Source organism: Physella acuta, unplaced genomic scaffold (genome assembly GCF_028476545.2).
Source record: "Physella acuta isolate Inbredline_101_S28 unplaced genomic scaffold, ASM2847654v3 ptg000166l, whole genome shotgun sequence".
NCBI classification, from domain to species: Eukaryota; Metazoa; Mollusca; class Gastropoda; family Physidae; genus Physella; species Physella acuta.
This window is the reverse complement of record NW_026731685.1, coordinates 384,521-409,846: the sequence shown is the minus strand read 5'-3', so window position 1 is coordinate 409,846 and position 25,326 is coordinate 384,521. Positions and strand designations below refer to the sequence as shown.

The following is a 25,326-nucleotide window of genomic DNA, read 5'->3' as shown; positions in this document are numbered from 1 at the left end:
AAACTTTCAACTTCCGGTAGATAATTAACCATTTATTCCCCTTGTTATAAATTTGAAAAAAAAAATTGAGTCATGGCTCAGGTGTATTAGATCATATACAGGACGATCCGTTGCTGTAGGTTTAAATATTCCAATCCTAGTTAATTTCCCATTAAACTTATTACTTGCAGACGATGACTAGACATGTTAGAGATGCTAAAATGAACTCCGGACGCTAAAGACCAGTGACAGTAAAAACCGTTCCTTCGCCACTGTCTATCGCCCAAGAGGGGGAGGGGTTGCTAAAGACGCTGAATGACTTATACTGGATCGGAAGGTTGAGAGGAGGAAGAGCTTACGTTCGATCAGTGTTTCTTTCAGACATTTTTCTCCGGGGGAGGTACTAGAAACTTGCCGTTTTTTTTTCTATTTGGCGTTGGGGGGGGGGGGGGGGGGGGGAAGGGGCAGTGGCATAGCTAGGAATTTTGGGCCATTAGCAAAAATGATCAGTGGGTCCCTTTATCAGCAGTTAAGGAGTTAAACATAGGAAACTAAGAAATCGACAGCTACTTACGGGGTAGGGATTTCAAATAATAGAAATAATCAGTACATTTTGTATTGCATACGTCCTGATTGTGTATTTATACTGTATACATATTATCCTGTAACGTAAAATATATTTTATTTTATGTCACTTTTCAGTAAAAAATAAATAAATTCACTGTAAATTCAATATAACTTATATAATGTAAGCATACACCGTAGCGTTACAAGGCGGGGAACGAGCGCATCTGATGACACGATAGGCACGACACCATGACAAAAAACATTATAAAATTAACTTTCCAAAGTATGGGGTCATCTATAGATGACGTCACGCATTTTTGACGATTTTTACCTCCCCCTCCCCTCCTTCATACATTGTCACAAAAAAGCCAGACCCCCCCCCCCCCTTCCCCCTAAAATGACGTTACACCTCAGCTTACAACCCCCCCCCCCCTCTCAAGATTGCAGTTGAATTTTTCTTAAAACATCGATATTTTTTTCAAAATCATGTCTGATCTCTGTCAACATAATTTTAATAAATTCTTATTACAAGTTATTAAAACTGTTTTCTAAAACACGAAATAACGGCTAAAACTAGTTTTCTAACATTGCTTTTTATAACCCCCCCCCCCCCCTCATCACACACCGTCACAAAATTACGCCCCCCCCCCCCTACGACCTACGACTGTGACTTCATTTATGGACGACCCCTATGTTTTATCCAGTTAAAATAAAAGGGAGATAAAAAAAGGGGGGGGGGGGGCACCTTTTGTAAAAGCACAGGGAGACACATGACCTTGTGACGCAACGAACCAAACACAATATATTTCTTTTAATTGCTTATGATTTTTAAAAAAGTTTTTAAGTTTGCAAGATGCTTAGTAAGTTTCTTGATATCTATTTTAGCTGCTTTCTGTATGTTAGATACTTAGGATGGCCTAATATCTGACAAAAACGGCATATCTACAATCAGTGGCGTAGCGAGGTCGGGTGTCACCCGGTGCGGCACTTAATGGTGTCACCCCCCCCCCAGAGGCGTTGCGACCCTTCCCGGGGACAAACTTTCATGTTTTCGATTTGCACCCCCCCTCAAACTTTCGATTTCCACCCCCCTCAAGTTTTTGATTTGCACCCCCCCCCCCTCAAACTTTCGATTTGCACCCCCCTCAAGTTTTTCTGTATATATTTTGCTATTTTTTGCCTTGGTGTCACCCCCCTAAATGGTGTCACCCGGTGCGGTCCGCACCCCCCCCTCGCTACGCCCCTGTCTACAGTGTATTTCCTAACATCATCATGATGAGCGAATCATGAGATAAACAAGTAATTAAAAAAAGTCTAGTGACAATTTTAGCGCAATTTCCTTGTGTTATCTAAAAATAGCTCTGTCGTAGCGTAAATCAAGAACAGGGTTAGTAAAACCATTGGTTAGTTATTAAAACGTTTTTTATTAAAAAAAAATTCAGTATTTTACATGTTTTATTTACAATAGAGTAGTAACATGACTAAAAACCATTGCGCGCCCAGCTACCGAACGTGACGTCGCAGCCATTGAACGTGATGGCGCAGCTATTGAACGTGATGACGCGTGTGGTATGGTTGCATAAAATGCCTACTAATTCGGTCCAAATTTTAATTAATTCAAAAATTTTTTTGTGACCAAACGAAAGGATATTTTTGAAAACTTTCTTCGGCAATATTGTTCTAAATTATGGCAGAAATCGATTGGTACATGTTTTAAGTCGCTAAGTGGTCTGGTTGCCGAGATATGGGCCAAAAACTGCATTTTTTTCGAGTTTTTTTTACTTTTTCGGGAAATCCATGAAAGAAACCCGGAATTTTTATGGCCTATGTTCATCCTCGTAACTTGCTTAACATAATTGCTTTTGGAACTAGTCCTCGATATTGCTTCGTTGAGGAGGAGATACGACTTAAAGCTGCGGACACACATCCATCCATCCATTCATCCATCCATTCATTCCCAGAAAAGACGAGTTAATAAACGCAATTCTCCAGAATGGAAATTGCGCTAAAAATTCCATCATATACATCAAAATCTCCTTCCCGAATTTTTGTACGGAACTAGCGTACCCGTCAGCGTTGCTGCGATCTAGCCTACATACCAGGGTAACACAACATTTTGATTTAATTGAGTAATCAATTTTAGTAGCCCTCCGTATACCAAGTGTATGGTGCTCATTAAAATGAATATAGGTGCCGTTGTGCTCATGGGTGAGCCCGAGCCGCACATGGTCATACCGTGACCGCCAGGGTGCCGACTGATGCGCCTGTGCAGTTTGACCGTTGAATCCATTTGTAACACTGAGCGCTGTGCAGGACGCACAATCACCGTGCCCATATGCTAAGATAGCCGCTGGGAAACAATGGGTGGCAAACGCACCACTCTACTGCCGGGCGCTGCCTTCCGATATTAAAAAAAAATAATTGCAGAAACCTTCCAATGAGTTAGATATTCTTGTAGGGGGGCGGTGGGGGAGGACCCGAGGAGGCGGCCGCCCGGGCGCCGACCCTAGGGGGCGCCTAAAGGGATAGCAATTTTTTTGAAAGCTCATTTTAAGCTTCAGTTTTGAATTATAAACAGTCAAAGTTAAGAAATTTAATGGCTTCTAGCCTCCAAATACTGATTTAACTAACCCTAATCCTGAGTGTGTAGCTGTAAAACATATACCCTTAAGAAACAGTGACCGGCAAAAAAAAGCTTTCCAGTTTTTTCTAAGGGGCTTGGGGTAGAAAACGACGACTGCTACTGCGTTGTTACTTTGTTCAACCTAACTGATAATTTAAAACTGTAGTATACTTTTATCGAAATTGTTCTAAAGACACGGTTAAAAGTAGACGAAATAAGCTTTCACCTTCTACAAACTACACTCTAAAGCAGTGGTTCTTAACCTTTTTGGAGGTGCCGAGCCCCACCAGTTTTATATGCGCATTCGCCAAACCCTTCTTAATAGTTTTATCGTCGACCATGACCAAATCGTGAACCCAGATTAAGAACCACTGCTCTAAAGGCTAAACTCTTTTGATTTTTTTTCTTTTTATATATTTTTGTCTTCCAAAGGAGCATATGCGTGGGCAACACTTCGTCAACTCAATTGATTTTTTTTTTGAAGATCGAACCCTGATAATCCAGCCTCCCACATCATTCTCTATTTCAAACAATTTTCTTCATGACTTTTTTGTCTCCATCTCTTCCTCTTTCCACGTGGACTTTACATCAGCACTTGTTATTTACTGTTTTTCTGATATTGTGCCCTAACCACCACTTTTTCGTTGCTCTTATTTCATTCTCCACTGTATGTAACCTAGCTCTCTGAGTCATACAGTAAAAGAGTTTCTTTGCATTTAGCTGCAGATCCTGATTGAATTTTAGTGAAAATGCATTTGACTTCTACTTGGTTTAGAATGTTAAAACGCGTTTCATCGCTGCTGATTCTAATCTGAACGTCATGGGCGGTGCCACTATAATTGAACCGATTATTAATGCTTCTTCAACCAGTACAATTTGTTGTTGACTATGCGCAAGCAGACAGCGCAGATCTGCGAAATCCAAGACTTCAAGCTCCTGTGTTTCCGTTGGATTCCAGTTTGAATGCTCTAGATTATTCATTATACAATTACCAGTCAGCGAAATACCCATGTCATATTCAAATGTGTATAATAAATGTTTATGATAATTTGCTATCGTGTGTCGCTTGTATTACCATATTCTAACAAGCTTATAATCCAACTATGTAACATATCAATATCATAACAGAGATTGTTCCAAAGATAGAACATAATAGACTGGCCTAAACGAATTAGCGCCCACTACAAACTTCCCTCGAAATTCAGACGAGGCTTATTTTTAAAAGGATAACGCATCTTAAGGGGGATTTTAAAAAAAAAAAAAAAAAAAAAAAAAAAAAAATATATATATATATATATATATATATATATATATATATATATATATATATATATATATATCTATATATATATATATATATATCTATATATATATATATATGCAGCCTATATATATATATGTATAAATGGGTGGGGGGAGTGGGGGGGGGGGGGCGCCAAATTGAAAGTTCTCCCAGGGAGGGGTCGCTACGCCTCTGGCTGTAAACGCCATCAAATATAAAAATTTAGTCTGCACGAGGATTCGTTGTTTTTATTTTATTTATTTCTTCTTTCCCTCGCGCATTTGACAAGCTTTTATTTAATTTTAACTTGCTTTTGTCGTCATGGATCGAAACTAGCGAGCGAAATTTTCACAACTTCTAACGAGCCAGTTCCCAAATCTTAGTAAAAGTATCCAATACACAATATTGCGACCCTCGCTATTCTTTACAGTTAAAATAATAAAATAGTGGTGGATTGTTTTATATTGCTTGAAAAAAATTTATTTGAAAATAATTATATAAAAGCTTGTTATTAAAACGTTTTTACAAGCTTATTTTTAACTTGCTTCCTCTGACTGTCTGTCTTTCTGTCGTCATGGATTGAAACTGTCGAGAGAAATTTCGATCAAACTGACCGATTCGTTTCAAACTTGGCACGTGGGTAAAGACCAGATGATAATCTATCAAGATTTGATAGAATCAAGAAAATAGGATTTTATACATTTGAATAACATTTCCGCCACCAAAACGAAATGGTACTTATGTTATCGATATTTTAGAAACCGGAAATAGAGTAAAGTACCACTTCCGGATATCGAAGGTTACTCAAATCTTGAGAGTAATCAAAATATAAGATCTTGTAAGTAGGCTATGTATGAAATGCTGTCTATTTATTAACTGAAACAGTTCTCAAGTTATCTTATACCAACGGAATTAAAGTACCACTTCCGGGCACCGGTTGTCTGATAAAATGTAATAAATGCTTTCATATTATTTTTTTTCTCCTTCGTTTTTTTTTTCGCCTCAGATATGTAATTTACAGCGTCAGTTTGCCTTGTATGTTCGCTTTAGTATTACAGTTTTCATCATCGGCTTGTGAGGACTGATACAGATTTACAACAAAAATACTTCTTACTTTCATTTTAGTGTTACAGGTTAAAGGGTAATAATAGAATGCAACATTTTGTTAAAACTGGTGATATAAACTCTTATATTAATAAGGTTTCTACATCAACATTATATATAGTCCCGTCCCCACCCCCTCACCATAACACCATCCCCGGAGAAAATGTAAGTGCTGTAAGTTTAAGTTTTTAAATAACCCGACCATTAAAACATGTGTTTAATTGAAACAGGATTGAATCCAACCAGATGTCAAGCACAGTTGTCTCTTGTCCCCTTGGATCCACCCCTGACATGGCCGCTACTGTCAGACAGGCGAGAGTTATGTCCCCTGACGACATAATCCCCCAAGTATTTCCACCGCCTGCTCGACCGTGTAGTTACAAAATTCTGGCCAGTCAGTTTTTCTCTGGTTAGGCGACGTGCAACATTCTAGGTAAGAAGAATATAGGGCTGTGTGTTGACTTATTGCAGAAATACGTTGTTGATATTCCATTCTATTACAGCTGGGGTATTGTTTTCAAACATGAGGCAGCAACGTTTATCAAAAAAAAATTTTTTTTGAAATTTCATAAGTGAATTTGAGCGTCTATGTTCTTGTTAGTTGTGGGTACTGTCAGATCAGTGCACCGTGCGATTAGATCACGTTAAGTGTAGGCTATTCTTTGATTAGATCACGTAAGGTGTATTCTTTAATTAGATCACGTTAGGTGTAGGCTATTCTTTGATTAGATCACGTTAGGTGTATTCTTTGATTGGATCACGTTAGGTGTATTCTTTGATTCGATCACGTTAGGTGTATTCTTTGATTGGATCACGTTAGGTGTATTCTTTGATTGGATCACGTTAGGTGTATGCTATTCTTTGATTGGATCACGTTAGGTGTATTCTTTGATTAGATCACGTTAGGTGTATTCTTTGATTGGATCACGTTAGGTGTATTCTTTGATTGGATCACGTTATGTGTATTCTTTGATTGGATCACGTTAGTTGTATTCTTTGATTGGATCACGTTAGGTGTATTCTTTGATTAGATCACGTTAGGTGTACTCTTTGATTAGATCACGTTAGGTATATTCTTTGATTAGATCACGTTTGGTGTAGGCTATTCTTTGATTGGATCATGTTAAGTGTATTCTTTGATTAGTGAACATGACTAAAATCTGCCTTAAATCAGAACCCGTGTAAGAAAATGTGTGTGCTGTAAAACTACGGTCACTAGCCCCCACCCGGTTCGTGTCGCCAGCACTAAGGTTGACCAGGGGCGGCTCGCCACAACACAACCTGAAGGGGACCACTGGCCAGCAACCATTGATTGATGTAGAACACGTGACCTATACATTGTGCACATGATATTTAATGTTAAGACATTTTGAAACAACCGACAACTTCGTACACCAACACATATTTTATTATATAACATCACGTGGTACAACAACCCTCTTTTAACCCCATCCCTCTTTCACCCCGCCCCACCTGTATAACCCGCATAGCTACAAACACCTGTATAACCCGCATAGCTACAAACACCTGTATAACCCACATAGCTACAAACACCTGTATAACCCACATAGCTACAAACACCTGTATAACCCACATAGCTACAAACACGTGTATAAGTCACATAGTTACAACACCTGTATAACATAGCTACAAACACCTGTATAACCCACATAGCTACAAACACCTGTATAACCCACATAGCTACAAACACGTGTATAAGTCACATAGTTACAACACCTGTATAACATAGCTACAAACACCTTTATAACCCACATAGCTACAAACACCTGTATAACCCACATAGCTACAAACACGTGTATAAGTCACATAGTTACAACAACTGTATAACATAGCTACAAATACCTGTATAACCCACATAGCTACAAACACCTGTATAACTCACACAGCAAAAAACACCAGTATAACCCACATAGCTACAAATACCTGTATAACTTAAGAGCTACAAACATCTGTAGCGAATGCCGTCCATTAAATGAACCTCTTCTCTTGTTACCCCTAGTCTTGTTCGGCCTTCCACAGTCCAACCTCTCAGTGTTAATCCAGTCCTTTTTTTAGACGGCCGTCCAAAGGTTTAACATCCCAGCAGTTTCCACAAGGGTGTTGTCTACAGACTCGTGTTTGATTGGTCGAATCATTTTAGATACCAAAAAATTACAGTAGGATTTAACAATGTTTTTGTCTTCTGTCATCTTTAAAATGTTGTCATGCAAAGTGGTTTACAAAATGCTGACATCTAGACTAAAGTGGTTTACACAATGCTGACATCAAGACTAAAGTGGTTTACAAATAGCTGACATCAAAAGTGGTTTACACATAGCTGACATCTAGACTAAAGTGGTTTACACAATGCTGACATCTAGACTAAAGTGGTTTACACATAGCTGACATCAAAAGTGGTTTACACATAGCTGACATCTAGACTAAAGTGGTTTACACAATGCTGACATCTAGACTAAAGTGGTTTACACATAGCTGACATCTAGACTAAAGTGGTTTACACAATGCTGACATCTAGACTAGAGTGGTTTACACCATGCTGACAACTAGACTAAAGTGGTTTACACATAGCTGACATCAAAAGTGGTTTACACATAGCTGACATCTAGACTAAAGTGGTTTACACAATGCTGACATCTAGACTAAAGTGGTTTACACATAGCTGACATCTAGACTAAAGTGGTTTACACAATGCTGACATCTAGACTAAAGTGGTTTACACATAGCTGACATCAAAAGTGGTTTACACATAGCTGACATCTAGACTAAAGTGGTTTACACAATGCTGACATCTAGACTAAAGTGGTTTACACATAGCTGACATCTAGACTAAAGTGGTTTACACAATGCTGACATCTAGACTAGAGTGGTTTACACCATGCTGACATCTAGATTAAAGTGGTTTACACAATGCTGACATCTAGACTAAAGTGGTTTACACAATGCTGACATCTAGACTAAAGTGGTTTACACAATGCTGACATCTAGACTAAAGTGGTTTACACAATGCTGACATCTAGACTAAAGTGGCTTACACAATGCTGACATCTAGACTAAAGTGGTTTACACAATGCTGACATCTAGACTAAAGTGGTTTACACAATGCTGACATCTAGACTAAAGTGGTTTACACAATGCTGACATCTAGACTAAAGTGGCTTACACAATGCTGACATCTAGACTAAAGTGGTTTACACAATGCTGACATCTAGACTAAAGTGGTTTACAAATAGCTGACATCTAGACTAAAGTGGTTTACACATAGCTGACATCTAGACTAAAGTGATTTACACAATGCTGACGTCTAGACTAAAGTGGTTTACACAATGCTGACATCTAGACTAAAGTGGTTTACACAATGCTGACATCTAGACTAAAGTGGTTTACATAATGCTGACATCAAAAGTGGTTTACACATAGCTGACATCTAGACTAAAGTGGTGTACACTTAGCTGACATCTATACGGCCTGTGAGTGTCTATTTTAAGGTGGCCCTTACGTTCGAGCGTAAAGCTAATGAATATTTTATGGAAATGGAGACATGACAGGAGGCGGGGAATGGCTGGTTGACATCGTGTTTGGAGGTGTTTAAATTTATCCTGGCCTGGGCTTTTGATCAGAGTTGTCGCTCACAGGTCCCAGCATCGATGTGGTTGTGTACACTGACCAATCCCATTCGATGTGTACAGTTCACTGGCCAATCACATCTCTGGTTACATCGGCAGTCGTTTACAGATTTTTCCTGATGATGGGATCCTACATTCTATGTTTGTTTTTTCACTTAACTTTTGAAGACAATTATTAATCAACAAAGGTACGTGCGATTAAGGAACTCTTTTAAATTGGTTTAAACTGAGTAGCCAAAAATACCACAAAGACGAGTGGGTTAGGCCATTTGCCAAAACAATAAACCGGGAGTGATCTCTCCTAAACTTTCTCGAATATTCTTATATAAAATAACCGGGGATGGGAACTCGGGCTATAGACATAATTTTTAATCCATTTTAAATACTTAAAGTTTTAAAAATAGAATAAAATCTCGTAGATAAATTAATTGCACACCAAGTGAACGCCAAATAAAAAAGCGCATTATAGTGCGCAATATTATTAGTACTTTTAAAATTTACTTTAGTTTTTTGAGAAATCGGAAGTAGCGTAAAGTACTACTTCCAGTCAACGGAAATTACTCAAAATTTTGCAGAAGGTAGAGAATTAGATCTTTTACTTACATGTCAAATTTCATTTATCTATCTGGAATAGTACTCACGTTATAGGCTTTTGAAAAATTCAAAGTAGGAAAAGTACCACTTCCGGTTATCGGAAATCGCTCAAAAGTTGATACGGATCTACGATTTTGATAAAATACTTATATATGAAATTTCATTAACCTAGCTGTAACGGTACTCAAGTTATCGTGTTTACACACGGACAGACAGACACACAGACACACAGACAAGATTGCAAAATTATGTTTTTCCGTATCAGTGAGGTGTAAAACGTCGACATTTGTAAAAATCTCGATTTTTTTTTTTGCACGATTACAAGACTTTCTCTATACTTCGTATATACGAGAAAGTAAAAATGTAAAAAAAGAAATGTAACCCCCCCCCCCCCCCCCCGTACATATCGCAATTCTCTAACAACGCCACTTACCATCTCGTGAAGTAAACCACAGCTCCCCACCCTGTTGGCGGTCATCAGCAAAGATTGATGACGTACACCGCACGGCCTAGCGCCTTGCTGTCAACAACAGCCATTTTTTGATGCGGCGACAACAAGCATGGAATCTTCGAGAGAATTTTAACTCGGGGTTGAATGCTAATTTTCGCGCCAAAAAAAAATCTGCAACCACCAGAAGACAGATTTGGAGGAAGTAAATAGTAAACATGCGTGATAAGGCGTGTCTGGTTTAATAATTAAATTTCACAAGGATCGGCTAGCGAGCACGTTACAGGATCAGCTAGCGAGCTCGCTGCGTCCCACATACTTGGACTACAAGCAATCTGGTTGTTGCTCTAATGTCAGGGCAATTGGTGAATCCTACGTGCTCAGTCACGTGACGCTGTTAGGACGTCATACTTGTGTCACATAGGACGACATACTTGTGTCACATAGGACGTCATACTTGTGTCACATAGGACGACATACTTGTGTCACATAGGACGTCATACGTGTGTCACATAGGACGACATACTTGTGTCACATAGGACGACATACTTGTGTCACATAGGACGACATACTTGTGTCACAAGGACGACATACTTGTGTCACATAGGACGACATACGTGTGTCACATAGGACGACATACTTGTGTCACATAGGACGTCATACGTGTGTCACATAGGACGACATACGTGTGTCACATATGACGTCATACTTGTGTCACATAGGACGTCATACTTGTGTCACATAGGACGACATACTTGTGTCACATAGGACGACATACTTGTGTCACATAGGACGACATACTTGTGTCACATAAGACGACATACTTGTGTCACATAGGACGACATACTTGTGTCACATAAGACGACATACTTCTGTCACATAGGACGACATACGTGTGTCACATAGGACGACATACTTGTGTCACATAGGACGACATACTTGTGTCACATAGGACGTCATACTTGTGTCACATAGGACGACATACGTGTGTCACATATGACGACATACTTGTGTCACATAGGACGTCATACTTGTGTCACATAGGACGACATACTTGTGTCACATAGGACGTCATACGTGTGTCACATAGGACGACATACTTGTGTCACATAGGACGACATACTTGTGTCACATAGGACGACATACTTGTGTCACAAGGACGACATACTTGTGTCACATAGGACGACATACGTGTGTCACATAGGACGACATACTTGTGTCACATAGGACGTCATACGTGTGTCACATAGGACGACATACGTGTGTCACATATGACGTCATACTTGTGTCACATAGGACGTCATACTTGTGTCACATAGGACGACATACTTGTGTCACATAGGACGACATACTTGTGTCACATAGGACGACATACTTGTGTCACATAAGACGACATACTTGTGTCACATAGGACGACATACTTGTGTCACATAAGACGACATACTTCTGTCACATAGGACGACATACGTGTGTCACATAGGACGACATACTTGTGTCACATAGGACGACATACTTGTGTCACATAGGACGTCATACTTGTGTCACATAGGACGTCATACTTGTGTCACACCTGCGTATCTTTTCCCCCAGACTACAATGCCCAGCCTGCTACAGGACATGTGGCCACGGATGGCGGGAAGTTTTAGACTGCTGGTGACTGTGTTGCTGGTGCAGGCTGTTGTCCCTTCTGCCAGTGGCGTAGAAATAGATGCAGCATCTTTTCAGTAAGTAGTAGAAATCTTCTTGTTTCTTTTTGTGATTGTTTTCGTCATAAATATTTAATAATGGCGGTCTAAATATGCAGGTGTTGCAATACGTCACCAACGTGAAAGAAGAGGTTAAAGGTTGAGGCCATTTGTGTTTGTACCCGATTTATGTATAACTCTACTGACACTTGCTATGTACGACTGTGTAAAATGTCCATTGTTTGTATCTGTCAGATATTGTGGTAAAATGTCCATTGTTTGGATCTGTCAGATATTGTGGTATAATGTCCATTGTTTGGGTCTGTCAGATATTGTGGTAAAATGTCTATTGCTTGGATCTGAAATGAAGCAAAATGCAAGATAAAAAGTAGTCTATACTTGTATGAACCTTTTTCAGACTTCCTCCCCCTCCTTATCTGACTGGAAGTCTAGAAACAAACAGCCTGCTGGTAGATGCCGAGAGGGTGCATGAAGGAGTTATTGGTGCGCCTCACAGTTATGTGGTTCATGGCGGTAAGTGGCCGAACCAACAGCTAGGTGAAAAGGGGAAGTAAGAGTGTACAGGGAGATAATACTGTTGAGCAACCCGGAAACAATACTCGACAGCCAGCAAGGTAAATAATGTGACTAAAATAAATTACAGACCAAGGCTGGACAACTTCCTGTTTGATGTTCGGCCTTGAACTCATTTACCACAACGATAGACTAGAGGCCTACACGAAACTAGCTTGGCTCCTAAAATAACGGAATGTGGGGAAAACCTGTAAGAAGTAGTAGTGACTATCACGTTAATTCTTACTTGGAGCTGACGACTATTTGCTATCTGTTATCTTGTCACAATCTTGTGCGTCTTAAGTCCATTCACAAGCTGGCTATTGTGAAGGCTTTGGTGGTATTTGTAAAATGTAATAGTCGAGGTCTAGAGGTTTAGGGAAATAAAACATTTTAATTTTATTTATTGTTTCCATGTCAACCGTTCTGGGATAGGTGGATACGTCTTGTCCCCCCCCCCCCCCTCCCCCCTCCAACTTTATGGCGGTATATTACATTTTAAATGTCTTTCTAGAATAATACTGTCGTCTCTGAATAAGCGTCCACATCAGCTAAGCAAATCAGGAACGTCTTGTGGGGTTTGTCCTTGTGTGTCCGACACTGTGGGCTGTGTCCTTGTGTGTCCGACACTGTGGGCTGTGTCCTTGTGTGTCCGACACTGTGGGCTGTGTCCTTGTGTGTCCGACATTGTGGGCTGTGTCCTTGTGTGTGTCCGACACTGGGCTGTGGCCTTGTGTGTGTCCGACACTGTGGGCTGTGGCCTTGTGTGTCCGACACTGTGGGCTGTGTCCTTGTGTGTCCGACACTGTGGGCTGTGTCCTTGTGTGTGTCCGACACTGGGCTGTGGCCTTGTGTGTGTCCGACACTGTGGGCTGTGGCCTTGTGTGTGTCCGGCATTGTGAGCTGTGTCCTTGTGTGTCCGACACTGTGGGCTGTGTCCTTGTGTGTCCGACACTGTGGGCTGTGTCCTTGTGTGTCCGACATTGTGGGCTGTGGCCTTGTGTGTGTCCGACACTGTGGGCTTTGGCCTTGTGTGTGTCCGACACTGTGGGCTGTGGCCTTGTGTGTGTCCGACACTGTGGGCTGTGTCCTTGTGTGTCCGACACTGTGGGCTGTGTCCTTGTGTGTCCGACATTGTGGGCTGTGTCCTTGTGTGTGTCCGACACTGGGCTGTGGCCTTGTGTGTGTCCGACACTGTGGGCTGTGGCCTTGTGTGTGTCCGACATTGTGAGCTGTGTCCTTGTGTGTCCGACACTGTGGGCTGTGTCCTTGTGTGTCCGACACTGTGGGCTGTGTCCTTGTGTGTCCGACACTGTGGGCTGTGTCCTTGTGTGTCCGACATTGTGGGCTGTGGCCTTGTGTGTGTCCGACACTGTGGGCTGTGGCCTTGTGTGTGTCCGACACTGTGGGCTGTGGCCTTGTGTGTGTCCGACACTGTGGGCTGAGTCGGTGTGTGTCCGAGATTGTGGGCTGAGTCGGTGTGTGTCCGACATTGTGGGCTGTGTCCGTGTGTGTCGGACGTTGTGGGCTGTGTCCGACATTGTGGGCTGTGTCCTTGTGTGTGTCCGACATTGTGGGCTGTGTCCTTGTGTGTGTCCGACATTGTGGGCTGTGTCCTTGTGTGTGTCCGACATTGTGGGCTGTGTCCTTGTGTGTGTCCGACACTGTGGGCTGTGTCCTTGTGTGTGTCCGACATTGTGGGCTGTGTCCTTGTGTGTGTCCGACATTGTGGGCTGTGTCCTTGTGTGTGTCCGACATTGTGGGCTGTGTCCTTGTGTGTGTCCGACACTGTGGGCTGTGTCCTTGTGTGTGTCCGACACTGTGGGTTGTGTCTGTGTTGGTGTGTATGTGTGTGTATCCTCAACACAATGTATGTCAGACACTAATGCCGCTCGAACGTTTCTTGAATACACCAAGATCTTTGATGAGTACATTTATATTGTAGAAACATCTTTTAAACATGCTATCTCCGGTAAATTTACAGCATTTTTCTTAAACGATAAATTAGCCGTATGCTAATTAGACAAATGGTTGAAATATAACTACATTAACATGTACCGACGCCAACGTTTTAGACATTGTGTTCCGTTTTAACACCCTGTTTTGAAATGTTTTTGTACAAAGCCCACAAGCCTAATATGATGTGCAGCTTAACATAACACAAACTATCCCTTCTTTTCCTTTTAGAAATCTTTTTCATTGTACAATAAATCCTTTTACGGCTCTTGAATTATACAGACGAACACTGAATATGGCAGTAAACCATGGCTCAGCATTGCAGGGCGTGTCCTGACTCCAAGGAAAACTTTTGTCTTCATAACGATTTGACCGGGAAAGTGTTTCACCGGTCAGCTTTCTCCGAAATGTGCGTGATACGATATTTCCAGCAGCAGCAGTATAAAACTTGTTGTCATTTGTAAACTCCAGCGACTTCCGGTCCTGAGCTCGTGTGCCAGTGACTCCAATGGCCGAGACGGCGTTAAATAATAAAAAATAAACAAAGCCAGTGACAGTTGTAAACATGCTTCATCAGACGACATCCTTACCCCTCATGTGACGTTAGGGATTATGATGTCACTTAGGATCACAGTCCGTGTTAATTGTTTGAAACCCCCATTTACAAAATGAAAGCATTGTTGTTGTTTTTTTAATTTCAAATAAATTTAAAAATAGCAAATGTTTATTTTTGTTTACTGAAACAAAACTTTTTAATGGCGTCATGTAATATATAATATTTCCATCAAAGTTTAGCTAGAGTTATGGCACAAAATTTGTGGTGTGTACAAATGTCAATGCAGCGATCTAAAACGTTTACACACGCATACACATGTATTAGACACATATTGTAGATCTATCAAAATACAAGGCTGGACCAGTGTTGTATGGTAGTGGTGGTGGAGGGGTTAACCGGAGCACCACACAAAATGGTCAAAAACAGATTCATTAGGAAACAAACTTGTATTTGCGACAATAAAACAAATATCAAATAACCATTATAGTAATACGCTTTCAAATACTCTGAAAATTAGAAAATTAATGAACTTGTTTTTCTTTACTGAAAGCATTGGTCGCAATCCGCAAAGGTGTTTTAAGAGATTTCACGAGCATTAATACCTTTACTAAAGAAAGCAAGTTTAAAAAAAATGTTTTGAGTGCTTTGTGTGAAGACAAAGGCCTAATTATTTCAGACAATGTTTATATTTTGTTTTATTTTGTTTTGAGTGCTTTGTGTGAAGGCAAAGACCTAACTGTTTCAGACAAAGACCTAATTATGTGTGAAGACAAGACCTAATTATTTCAGACAATATTTACACGGTCACATCCAGCGGTTTGGTGGTCAACGTTGCACCGTGTCGACCCCTGACCATCGCCTCCCTCGCGCCAAGAGGATGCCGTAAGTTGACCAACTCTGTCATTGATTTTTTTTTTAAAATCGATTTTAGAATGTCTTCTACATTCCAGAAACCATAGTGTAGTATAGTGTTCATCTTTGTGTATATTGATCCTAGGGTTAGACAATACATTGATCTGATATATTATGATATTGATACATTCATCAGTTAGACAATACAATAATCTGATATATTATGATATAGATACATTCATCCTGCTGTAATTCTGATCATTTGACCAGGCGTTAATTCTATTTACCAGAGACATTTTATTATTAGTGTAATGTTGTCAGTGTAATTGCCTGTCGTGTCAGTGTAATTGCCTGTCGTGTAACTGTAATTGCCTGTCGCGTAAGTCCAATTGCCTGTCGTGTCAGTGTAATTGCCTGTCGTGTAAGTGCAATTGCCTGTCATGTCAGTGTAATTGCCTGTCGTGTAAGTGTAATTGCCTGTCGTGTGTTATTGCCTGTCGTGTAAGTGTAATAGCCTGTCGTGTACGTGTAATTGCCTGTCGTGTAAGTGTAATAGCCTGTCGTGTAAGTGTAATTGCCTGTCGTGTTGGCGTCAGTGTAATTGCCTGTCGTGTAAGTGTAATAGCCTGTCGTGTAAGTGTAATTGCCTGTCGTGTAAGTGTAATTGCCTGTCGTGTAAGTGTAATTGCCTGTCGTGTAAGTGTTATTGCCTGTCGTGTAAGTGTAATAGCCTGTCGTGTAAGTGTAATTGCCTGTCGTGTAAGTGTAATAGTCTGTCGTGTAAGTGTAATTGCCTGTCGTGTTGGCGTCAGTGTAATTGCCTGTCGTGTTGGCGTCAGTGTAATTGCCTGTCGTGTAAGTGTAATTGCCTGTCGTGTCAGTGTAATTGCCTGTCGTGTCAGTGTAATTGCCTGTCGTGTAAGTGTAAATGCCTGTCGTGTAAGTGTAATTGCCTGTCGTGTCATTGTAATTGCCTGTCGTGTAAGTGTAATTGCCTGTCGTGTAAGTGTAATTGCCTGTCGTGTAAGTGTAATTGCCTGTCGTGTAAGTGTAATTGCCTGTCGTGTAAGTGTAATTGCCTGTCGTGTAAGTGCAATTGCCTGTCATGTCAGTGTAATTGCCTGTCGTGTAAGTGTAATTGCCTGTCGTGTAAGTGTAATAGCCTGTCGTGTAAGTGTAATTGCCTGTCGTGTAAGTGTAATAGCCTGTCGTGTAAGTGTAATTGCCTGTCGTGTTGGCGTCAGTGTAATTGCCTGTCGTGTAAGTGTAATAGCCTGTCGTGTAAGTGTAATTGCCTGTCGTGTAAGTGTAATTGCCTGTCGTGTAAGTGTAATAGCCTGTCGTGTAAGTGTAATTGCCTGTCGTGTTGGCGTCAGTGTAATTGCCTGTCGTGTAAGTGTAATAGCCTGTCGTGTAAGTGTAATTGCCTGTCGTGTCAGTGTAATTGCCTGTCGTGTAAGTGTAATTGCCTGTCGTGTAAGTATAATTGCCTGTCGTGTAAGTGTAATTGCCTGTCGTAATGTTGCAGGGACGCCAAAAGAATGCGGCCATCTCATCAGTATTCGACTCAGTCCGGACAAATTACTGCTGGTCTTGGATGCTTACCGCGGACTTTTCGAAGTCAATCCAATAACAGGTAAACAAAATAACAGGTAAACAAAATGACAGGTAAACATAATAACAGGTAAACAAAATAACAGGTAAACAAAATAACAGGTAAACAAAATAACAGGTAAACATAATAACAGGTAAACAAAATAACAGGTAAACAAAATAACAGGTAAACAAAATAACAGGTAAACAAAATAACAGGTAAACAAAATAACAGGTAAACAAAATATCAGGTAAAGAAAATATCAGATAAACAAATTAACAGGTAAACAAAAAACAGGCAAAAAAGTAAAAGGTAAATATTAAACCGTTTGAATAAACTTGGTAATGAAAACCCTTAAACAAGCAAAGAAAAAACGCAACCAAAGAAAAAGAAAAAGAAGACGAGTACTCAAGACACCACGTCACCATTAGCGTACTGTATGTGGCCATATCATGAGCGTACTGTATGTGGCCATATCATGAGCGTACTGTATGTGGCCATATCATGAGCGTAGTGTATGTGGCCATATCATGAGCGTAGTGTATGTGGCCATATCATGAGCGTACTGTATGTGGCCATATCATGAGCGTACTGTATGTGGCCATATCATGAGCGTACTGTATGTGGCCATATCATGAGCGTAGTGTATGTGGCCATATCATGAGCGTAGTGTATGTGGCCATATCATGAGCGTACTGTATGTGGCCATATCATGAGCGTACTGTATGTGGCCATATCATGAGCGTAGTGTATGTGGCCATATCATGAGCGTAGTGTATGTGGCCATATCATGAGCGTAGTGTATGTGGCCATATCATGAGCGTAGTGTATGTGGCCATATCATGAGCGTAGTGTATGTGGCTATATCATGAGCGTAGTGTATGTGGCCGCGTCATCATTAGCTTAATGCAGGGGTCTCCAAACTTTTCAGTCCGAGGGCCGCAGTTTCTTCCTTGCATGTCTTTAATTTTTCTGTGCAAAGTTCCTCAGCCATCACCAACAAACGTTTTTTTCCGTGGTCAAAAAGATCTCCGCGGGCCGGATGAAAGGACCTCGCGGGCCGTAGTTTGGAGACCCCTGGCTTAATGTATGTGGCCGCGTCATCATATAGGGGGAGAGTGTGGCTTGATCAAGTAGAACAGCGTTTGATTACTAATCCGAAGTTCTAGTTTAGATCTAGGATTACGTCATTTTAGAAGAAGACGAGTGAGTGATTGATTTGTAATAAGTGTGACGTCATCTATAAATGACCGCCCTCCCATGACCGCCGGTCAGCCCGGTCTAAATGACACTGGTGATCCACGCTTTTCTCCTAACTTTTTAAATAGTGTTGCACTGCTGTATATTTGAAGATAATTATTTCTTTTCTTTTTTTTTAGCGCATACATACATGCTTGTCGTTTAAAAACGCTTTTTGTTTAAAACTCTTTAAAAATTTCATTGAATCCAATCACTTAAAACATTAGCGCATAAAATTGAATAAATGTCAAATGATTACGAAATTTGAGTTACATTGCATTGTCATCGGGTTCTGACCTACGTGTTAAGTTAAAAAAAATAGGTTCTCTAGAAATGTTTGAAATTCCGCTCGTAAGTTTGAACCCACAATGAAGCAAGTAAAACTACAACAGCACGGATGAAGAATCAAGTAAAATAAAAACTTATAAAAAGAAACATTCCACTTGCTAGCAGAAAACTGCACATTGTGCTACGATGTCTGTTTTAAATGCCGTGTTTACCTGCCCCAGGCGTGGTCCGGCAAATGTTCGACTCAGGCACGTTCGTGAGTGGCCGAGCCAGCATCTACCTGCACGACATGGTCAGCCTACAGGACGGCACCATCATCATCAGCGACTCCAGCCCCACCTACGACTACCTCAACGATTTCTGGATTCGCTTTGAAGGACGGCCGGACGGAAGGCAATCATTTTCTCGTATTTTACGTAAATCTTCATTTCATTTAGCTACGGTGTTCTGTTGTTACTGTTTTCTCGTATTTTACGTAAATCTTCATTTCATTTAGCTACGGTGTTCTGTTGTTACTGTTTTCTCGTATTTTACGTAAATCTTCATTTCATTTAGCTACGGTGTTCTGTTGTTACTGTTTTCTCGTATGTTACGTAAATCTTCATTTCATTTAGTTACGGTGTTCTGTTGTTACTGTTTTCTCGTATTTTACGTAAATCTTCATTTCATTTAGCTACGGTGTTCTGTTGTTACTGTTTTCTCGTATTTTACGTAAATCTTCATTTCATTTAGCGACGGTGTTCTGTTGTTACTGTTTTCTCGTATTTTACGTAAATCTTCATTTCATTTAGCTACGGTGTTCTGTTGTTACTGTTTTCTCGTATTTTACGTAAATCTTCATTTCATTTAGCTACGGTGTTCTGTTGTTACTGTTTTCTCGTATTTTACGTAAATCTTCATTTCATTTAGCTACGGTGTTCTGTTGTTACTGCACATAGATCTACTCTTGACTTATTCAGACAAATATAAAATAACGTTATTTAAATGTTTGATGTTTAATTTTGTATGTATATGTAACTGTTTCTTTTAATTAGTTACAGGAGTTTATATGTAACTTAAATGTTATTTTACTTAGCTACGGGCGTGTGTGCTGTCTAAATGTGGTTTATGTCACTTAGCTACGTGAGTGTGTGTAGAAGTTTATCGAACTGTAATTGTGTCCGTAGCTATCGTTCACACTAAAGCAGCATCTGTGTTGACCAGCTTGTGGTGGGGGCGGGGATTAATTGATATGACCAGTCAGACTGGTACTAACTGGCTGAGATGGAGAGCGCTAGCAAGGGTTAACACCAATAATGAAATGATTTCCTTGTTGTAGACTGCTAGGATTTAATCCCAGCAACGGTCAAGCTAAGGAGATTTTGTCTGGTCTCGCGTACCCCACGGGACTCGAACTCACGTCTGACAAACAGGCGCTGCTGGTGGCCGAGGCAGGGAGAGCCAGGATCCTCAGGTGGGTGTGGCATGTGGTCAGATTAAAATCTGGATGCTCGACATTCTAATTTTAAGTGAAGAAACATGACCAACTGATGATTAACATTCGTTACACTCAACTGTGATTACTGGTCAAGTCATATCTTTTTAAAACTAATCCTTCAGGATAGAACTCAGCAAAGATAAATTTTTCCAGAAGTCCAATTTCAACGGAAACCTTCCCGGCATGCCCGAGCACATCCGGAGATCAAACCGAGGCACGTACTGGGTGGGGCTGACGTACGCCAGGTTTCATGGCGAGACGTCGGTCATGGACCAGTACTCCAACATGGCGTCGTCCAGAAATTTTCTTGCAAGGGTTAGTCAATGTTTTTTTTCCCCGCTGATCACGGCGTGTGTGTTGATCCAACTGTGTGTGTGTTTGTTAATTCTAACCCAGCCGTTAACTCAGTATAGAAAGTAGGTGTAGACCACGTGACCCACGTTTGCTCATGTCGCCAGCGCAGGACCATGGAGCAGCTGCGGATGATGTACAACCAGCGAGGGCTGGCCGTGGAGATGGACGAGGCGGGGCGAGTGCTGGCCAGCATGCACGACTCTATCGGCCTCAAGGTCAAGGACGTCCTGGAGGTCATGGAACATGAAGGTGTGGCTTATGTGGGTACCCGAGGCCAGAATGCCGTTATTCGGGTCATCAAGTCACAGAATGACCTCACGATCACATCGGTTGTCCAGGTAAACTATTTCATGTCACTGGTAGACATTGTTGTCACATCAGTGTCTTGTGTCTGTGTCTGTCATATTTTGTCACACCAGTGTCTTATGTCTGTGTCTGTCATATTTTGTCACATCAGTGTTTTATGTCTGTGTCTGTCATAATTTGTCACATCAGTGTCTTATGTCTGTGTCTGTCATATTTTGTCACATCAGTGTCTTATGTCTGTCACAGGTAGACCTTTTTGTCACATCAGTGTCTTATGTCTGTGTCTGTCATATTTTGTCACATCAGTGTCTTATGTCTGTGTTTGTCACTATGACTTGTTTCACGTGCCCACTAGAAGTGAGAGATTTAGAGCAGTGATCGGGTCAGATTGTCTATAGCACTAACACTGAATGACGCAGCTGAATAGATTTTCTTCCATGTAATTTAGTTTTACTTTTATTTCCCCAGGTCCTGAGGGGCAGGTGTAAAATACAAGAGGACAAAGTCAGCCTAGCTAAATCAAACTTGGAGCAGCAAATTTTAACGCGGAGAGGAGCGACAAGAGGGACGTTGGGAAACTTCCTGACTGCACCCACTCTAGATCTCACAGTACAATCATACCAGACCCCTAATATTGCCACTGGACAATCATACCAGACCCCTAATATTGGCGCTGGACAATCATACCCGACCCCCAATGTAGCGACTGGATACGGATTCGCTCAGCCTCAGAGACCTGCCGCTAATGCCCAACCCCAGACTACGCCGAATAGGCGACTGGACACGATTCGCCAGGGTCTGGCCAAGCTTCACAGCACACTGTCTGCCGGACTGTCTATCCCGCGACCCACGCAAATGCCGACCGGACCCGGCAACTTACCACGGGTACTTCCCCAGCAATACAACCAGTACAACTCAGGGTTTCCCAACCTACTTTCCAGGAACCAATCAGTGCTCTTTGCCCATTCAGAGGATCCCTTTCTTCCAGCTGGCTTCCCGCCCATTAAGTTCCCACTGGACGGCAATATCCCACAGAGTGACACGGGCAAGCGGCCGCCTGTCAACGCCGCATCCCAGTCGTCTCCTCTGGTCGTGCACAAAATGGAGAACGGAGAACTGGTCACCCACATCCTTATCGGCAATGACTTTAAGCCACAGACACCCAAACCTACCCCGTCCTCGACCACCCCAGCCACGCATACGACGCCGATGAATCTGGTAGAGGCGGCGCAAGTGGAGGCGAAGATTGCTGGCGTGCACCACATGGGGCAAAACGGGATTCAACATTTGACGCCACATGAACCTCAGCACCTTCCCCACGACCCCAACTCTTCCTTTGGTCATCCTCCCCCGGTGACCCACGACCCCCATTCTTCCGTTGGTCACCCTCCCCCGGCGACCCGCGACCTCAACGCTTCCTTTGGTGGGTTTTTTGAGTTTTTGCAGGGAGCAGCCTCCAAAAAGAATGAAGCACTAGCCACCACCCCAGGCGCCCCCTTGCCAGACCACGGCCCCCTCCTGGCTGACAGCCCCTACCTGCCCGTGGCAAACCCCAACGAGATCTACAACAAAACACCGGACTTTGATTCCAGTTTTGGATTACATAATCTCGGTGCCATCTCCGGGCACCAGCAACCAGTGACCGATGCAGGTCACGGACCTTCTCAGAAAAGACCAGAGAGCAGCCTACAAGATATTTCTAACAAAACCCCAATGGACCTCCAGCAGATGCAGATGTTTCACCCTTCAGATCGTCCCGACGCTTCAGTACTCAACCAAGCCCGCACAAAGGCCCAAAGTCCATTGGACCCGACCAAAACCTCTTTTCTAAAGCAAGGACTTCGAATGTTGCAGCAGTACTTTAAACAGAACAAACCAACCAATGGCGCCGCACAGTCGCCTGCACAGCATACCAATCAAGCAGCTGACATTGGAGTTACTAATTCCACAAAAACCCCAAATAACACACACACCACAGAGCCTGTGCCCCCGGTAACCACGGTAACCCCGACTTCCACGAGTCGTCCTGAAAGCACGACTCTAGCGCTGCCGCAAGAGAAAGACATGTTCTCCCAGATGGAAGAGATAAGTCAGGTGTCCGCTAATGATGTCATCAAATCTCAACAGCTTGCATCGTTTTCTGGGGCCGCCACCATCCACCCCAACCAGCCCCTCAATGAGGTGGCCAACACGTATGAACATCCCCATTTTAAAACCTCCAACCCGGCTGCTGCAAGTGATCCATCTTTGGCATCTGGTAGTACAGCGGCCCAACCAATGCTGGATGCTGGTCCTAGTGGAGCCACGGATGAGAGCAACTTCATCAAGATCGTCCAAGGTCCGGGGAAATACATTCTCATCCCTCTAACACGGAGCACCCTACTGCAGGCGCTCAGCGGCTTGCCTCTAGGCTCGTTAGACACAACTCTATCTGGCCAAACACAGGGCCAACCGACACAGGGCCAACCGACACAGGGCCAACCGACACAGGGCCAACCGACACAGGGCCAACCGACACAGGGCCAACCGACACAGGGCCAGCCGACACAGGGCCAGCCGACACAGGGCCAACCGACACAGGGCCAACCGACACAGGGCCAACCGACACAGGGCCAACCGACACAGGGCCAACCGACACAGGGCCAACCGACACAGGGCCAACCGACACAGGGCCAACCGACACAGGGCCAACCGACACAGGGCCAGCCGACACAGGGCCAACCGATACAGTCACAGGCTTATTATAGCCCCATGCAGCAACAGTGGCAACCCCAAGGACCAACACAGAACTATTTCCCGCAAACTTCTCAACAAAGCTGGAACAACCCACAAACACGGGCACCTTACAGTGGTGGGCCGCAGCCTTACAGTAGTGGGCCGCAGCCTTACAGTGGTGGGCCGCAGCCTTACAGTGGTGGGCCGCAGACCAACTGGGGCCCCCCTCAACCTACTTCCCCTTCATCCACAGCTGGGTGGACCGGTGGTAACGAGCTACAGGGCTGGGCCACGCGTTCCTCCCCAGCAGTTCAGTCAAACTGGCCAACACAGCCCACACAACCAGGCAGTAGCCAGTCTTCAGCTTACCGCGCACCTGAACCGACTGGTGTTCCAAACCAAACTTGGATGCAAACATCAGCACTAAGTCAACCATGGCCGACAAACAGCCCACTTCAACAAATGTGGCCGACAAACATTCCACCCCAGCAAACATGGCCGACGCCCGGAAACAACTGGCCCCCTGGCTATGCTCCGACTTGGCAAGGAAGCAACCCACCTCCTCAAACCTGGCCACCAGCTAGCACCTCACAACAAACCTGGCCGTCGCCCAACACACCGCAGGCATACCAACAAACCTGGGGGCCACAAGTAACCCCAACACAGTCGAGTTCTCAGCAAACAATTCAAACAATGGCGCCCACACTCAGTTCCAATTGGAACAGTAACCCGACTCAAGAAACTTGGAACCCGAGCAGAACCCCACCTCAACCCTGGCCCACCAGCTCAGGCCAACAGTCGGCTGCTGGCTCACATGCTAATGGAACCACTGCAGCCGATGTGGGTTCTGCTCAGTCTAAAAACGCCACCGCAATTGAGACATCAGCGAACAATCAGGACACAGCTTACGTCACTGAATGGCAGAGCACGGTGTAGGTTGATGACTGGGGCTGAGAAAATTGTACATACACAATCTTTTTCATGTTTAACATATGTGTGAGCTCTTTGTGAATAAAAGCATTTGAACCATTACTTTTTTAAACTGTTTTTATTAAGAGTCTTTATGTTATGCGTGCTCTAGATCCTGTTTGAAACTATGGATCTAAATATGTTACGCAAAGTAAGTTATGTGCACAAATTTAAATTTAGCTCTAAGGCAGCGTGACAATGTAATTTTTTTTTTTACTAGGCCAAGTACATTTACTTTAAAAAAAAATAATAATACACACTACGCCTCACACTTTAATGTACCACCAAGTTGTTTTGTTAAAACCCTCCACTGTGAGAGTTTCTTTCCATTTTTCTCAGAAGAGCGGGCTCGAAGGCTGAGCGGGGGCGTTTGATGTGCTCGATTGGGGGGGGGGGGCAGTGCCCACCGAAGAGATGCCAGACAGGAATTCTGGCTACATGGTAGCTAGTAGACAATATTGACGCAGTAGGGTGGGACCGGGTTTAATGAAGTAAAATTGAAGAATTGAATAGTGAAATAT

At 42.7% G+C, this 25,326-nt stretch overlaps 1 protein-coding gene across 3 annotated transcripts; it reads left to right on the top strand.

The window, feature by feature from the left end:
• The first annotated feature begins 5,911 nt into the window (after positions 1-5,911).
• Positions 5,912-24,860, top strand: LOC131936050 (mucin-2). Of its 3 annotated transcripts, XM_059292881.1 has the most exons (11): positions 5,975-5,988; positions 9,209-9,387; positions 11,832-11,965; positions 12,345-12,460; positions 15,801-15,893; positions 17,392-17,499; positions 19,206-19,377; positions 20,303-20,437; positions 20,584-20,776; positions 20,920-21,153; positions 21,590-24,860. In XM_059292881.1, the coding sequence occupies exons 3-11, from the start codon at positions 11,838-11,840 to the stop codon at positions 24,770-24,772; spliced, it is 4,362 nt and encodes a 1,453-aa protein (XP_059148864.1). In that variant the 5' UTR covers positions 5,975-5,988; positions 9,209-9,387; positions 11,832-11,837; the 3' UTR covers positions 24,773-24,860. The 3 variants fall into 3 exon arrangements, with proteins under 3 accessions (XP_059148863.1, XP_059148864.1, XP_059148865.1); XM_059292880.1 differs by lacking the exon at positions 9,209-9,387 and having other exon boundaries at positions 5,912-5,988; XM_059292882.1 differs by lacking the exons at positions 5,975-5,988; positions 9,209-9,387; positions 11,832-11,965; positions 12,345-12,460 and adding an exon at positions 14,950-15,088.
• Positions 24,861-25,326: the final 466 nt, after the last annotated feature.

Coding starts and splice junctions, on each gene's coding strand:
- LOC131936050 (XM_059292880.1), top strand. CDS start 11,838: ATGCCCAGCCTGCTACAGGACATGTGGCCACGGATGGCGGGAAGTTTT. Junction 15,894..17,391: donor CCTCGCGCCAAGAGGATGCC/GTAAGTTGACCA, acceptor GTAATGTTGCAG/GGACGCCAAAAGAATGCGGC. Junction 20,777..20,919: donor CCAGAAATTTTCTTGCAAGG/GTTAGTCAATGT, acceptor TCATGTCGCCAG/CGCAGGACCATGGAGCAGCT.